The 856-nt window shown below is 41.0% G+C and overlaps 1 protein-coding gene across 1 annotated transcript in view; it reads left to right on the forward strand.

Annotated features, from left to right (window-relative positions):
- Positions 1-438: 438 nt before the first annotated feature.
- LOC107579786 (peptidyl-prolyl cis-trans isomerase CWC27 homolog) overlaps positions 439-856 on the forward strand; it is a gene marked incomplete at its 5' end in the record, with an annotated part of 2,687 nt that continues 2,269 nt past the window's right edge. The window contains 2 exons of the mRNA XM_016265581.1: positions 439-558; positions 696-839. Of these exons, the coding sequence (XP_016121067.1) occupies positions 439-558; positions 696-839 (264 nt within the window). The remainder of the gene's footprint in view (positions 559-695; positions 840-856) is intronic.

An 856-nucleotide genomic window follows, 5' to 3' on the forward strand; every position in this document is an offset into this window, starting at 1 on the left:
ACCCATTAACGTAAACTATGCCAGAGCGCGTACACACCTCACGCAGCAGATGCCGTGCGCACGCCCAAAGACAGTTGGACATAGTGGTGTATTAGAGGTAAAATATGATATAAATACTGTTCGGTTTCTGGCACAAACCGATCGTTTCGTGTCTTAGGACATCAATGTGTCATCACGAGCCACAGGGTTTAATTTGGATTTGTCTGTGCATGTTTATCTTACTCTCATAGATTTTGTTACCATTGCCATGCATTATACGACTGATAGACTGCAACGGTTAAAGTTAAAAATCATCATATGTGTTCTACTGAAGAAACAAAGTCACCTACATCTTGGATGCCCTGCGGGTAAGCAGATAGACATCACATTTTCATTTTTGGGTGAACTGTCCCTTTAAATGAAATACCTTGATTACTCATCGTAAACATTTGCCTCTGTTTTGCAGGTTACTATGATGGCACAATCTTTCATCGTGTGGTGCCAGAATTCATTGTTCAAGGAGGAGATCCGACAGGCTCTGGGACGGGTGGGGAGTCCATCTATGGTCGCCCTTTTAAGGTTGGTCTTGACTTTTGTGAAGAATTGGTTATTTACAAGATTAAGTCTATGTGCATTCTGCATATGTTTGTATAATAATGTGCAGGAAAGCATTGTAAAAGGTTACTGTTTTTAACTTTTTGGGTTTTCCAATACAGGATGAATTTCACTCCAGATTACGCTTCAATCGGAGAGGTTTGGTTGCTATGGCAAACGCAGGACCTCATGATAATGGGAGCCAGTTTTTCTTTACTCTTGGACGGGCTGATGAACTCAACAACAAACACACCATTTTTGGAAAGGTGATGTTCAAGGTTTT

The sequence above is a fragment of the Sinocyclocheilus grahami genome, unplaced genomic scaffold (genome assembly GCF_001515645.1).
Source record: "Sinocyclocheilus grahami isolate Dianchi unplaced genomic scaffold, SAMN03320097.WGS_v1.1 scaffold20216.1, whole genome shotgun sequence".
Lineage (NCBI taxonomy): Eukaryota > Metazoa > Chordata > Actinopteri > Cypriniformes > Cyprinidae > Sinocyclocheilus > Sinocyclocheilus grahami.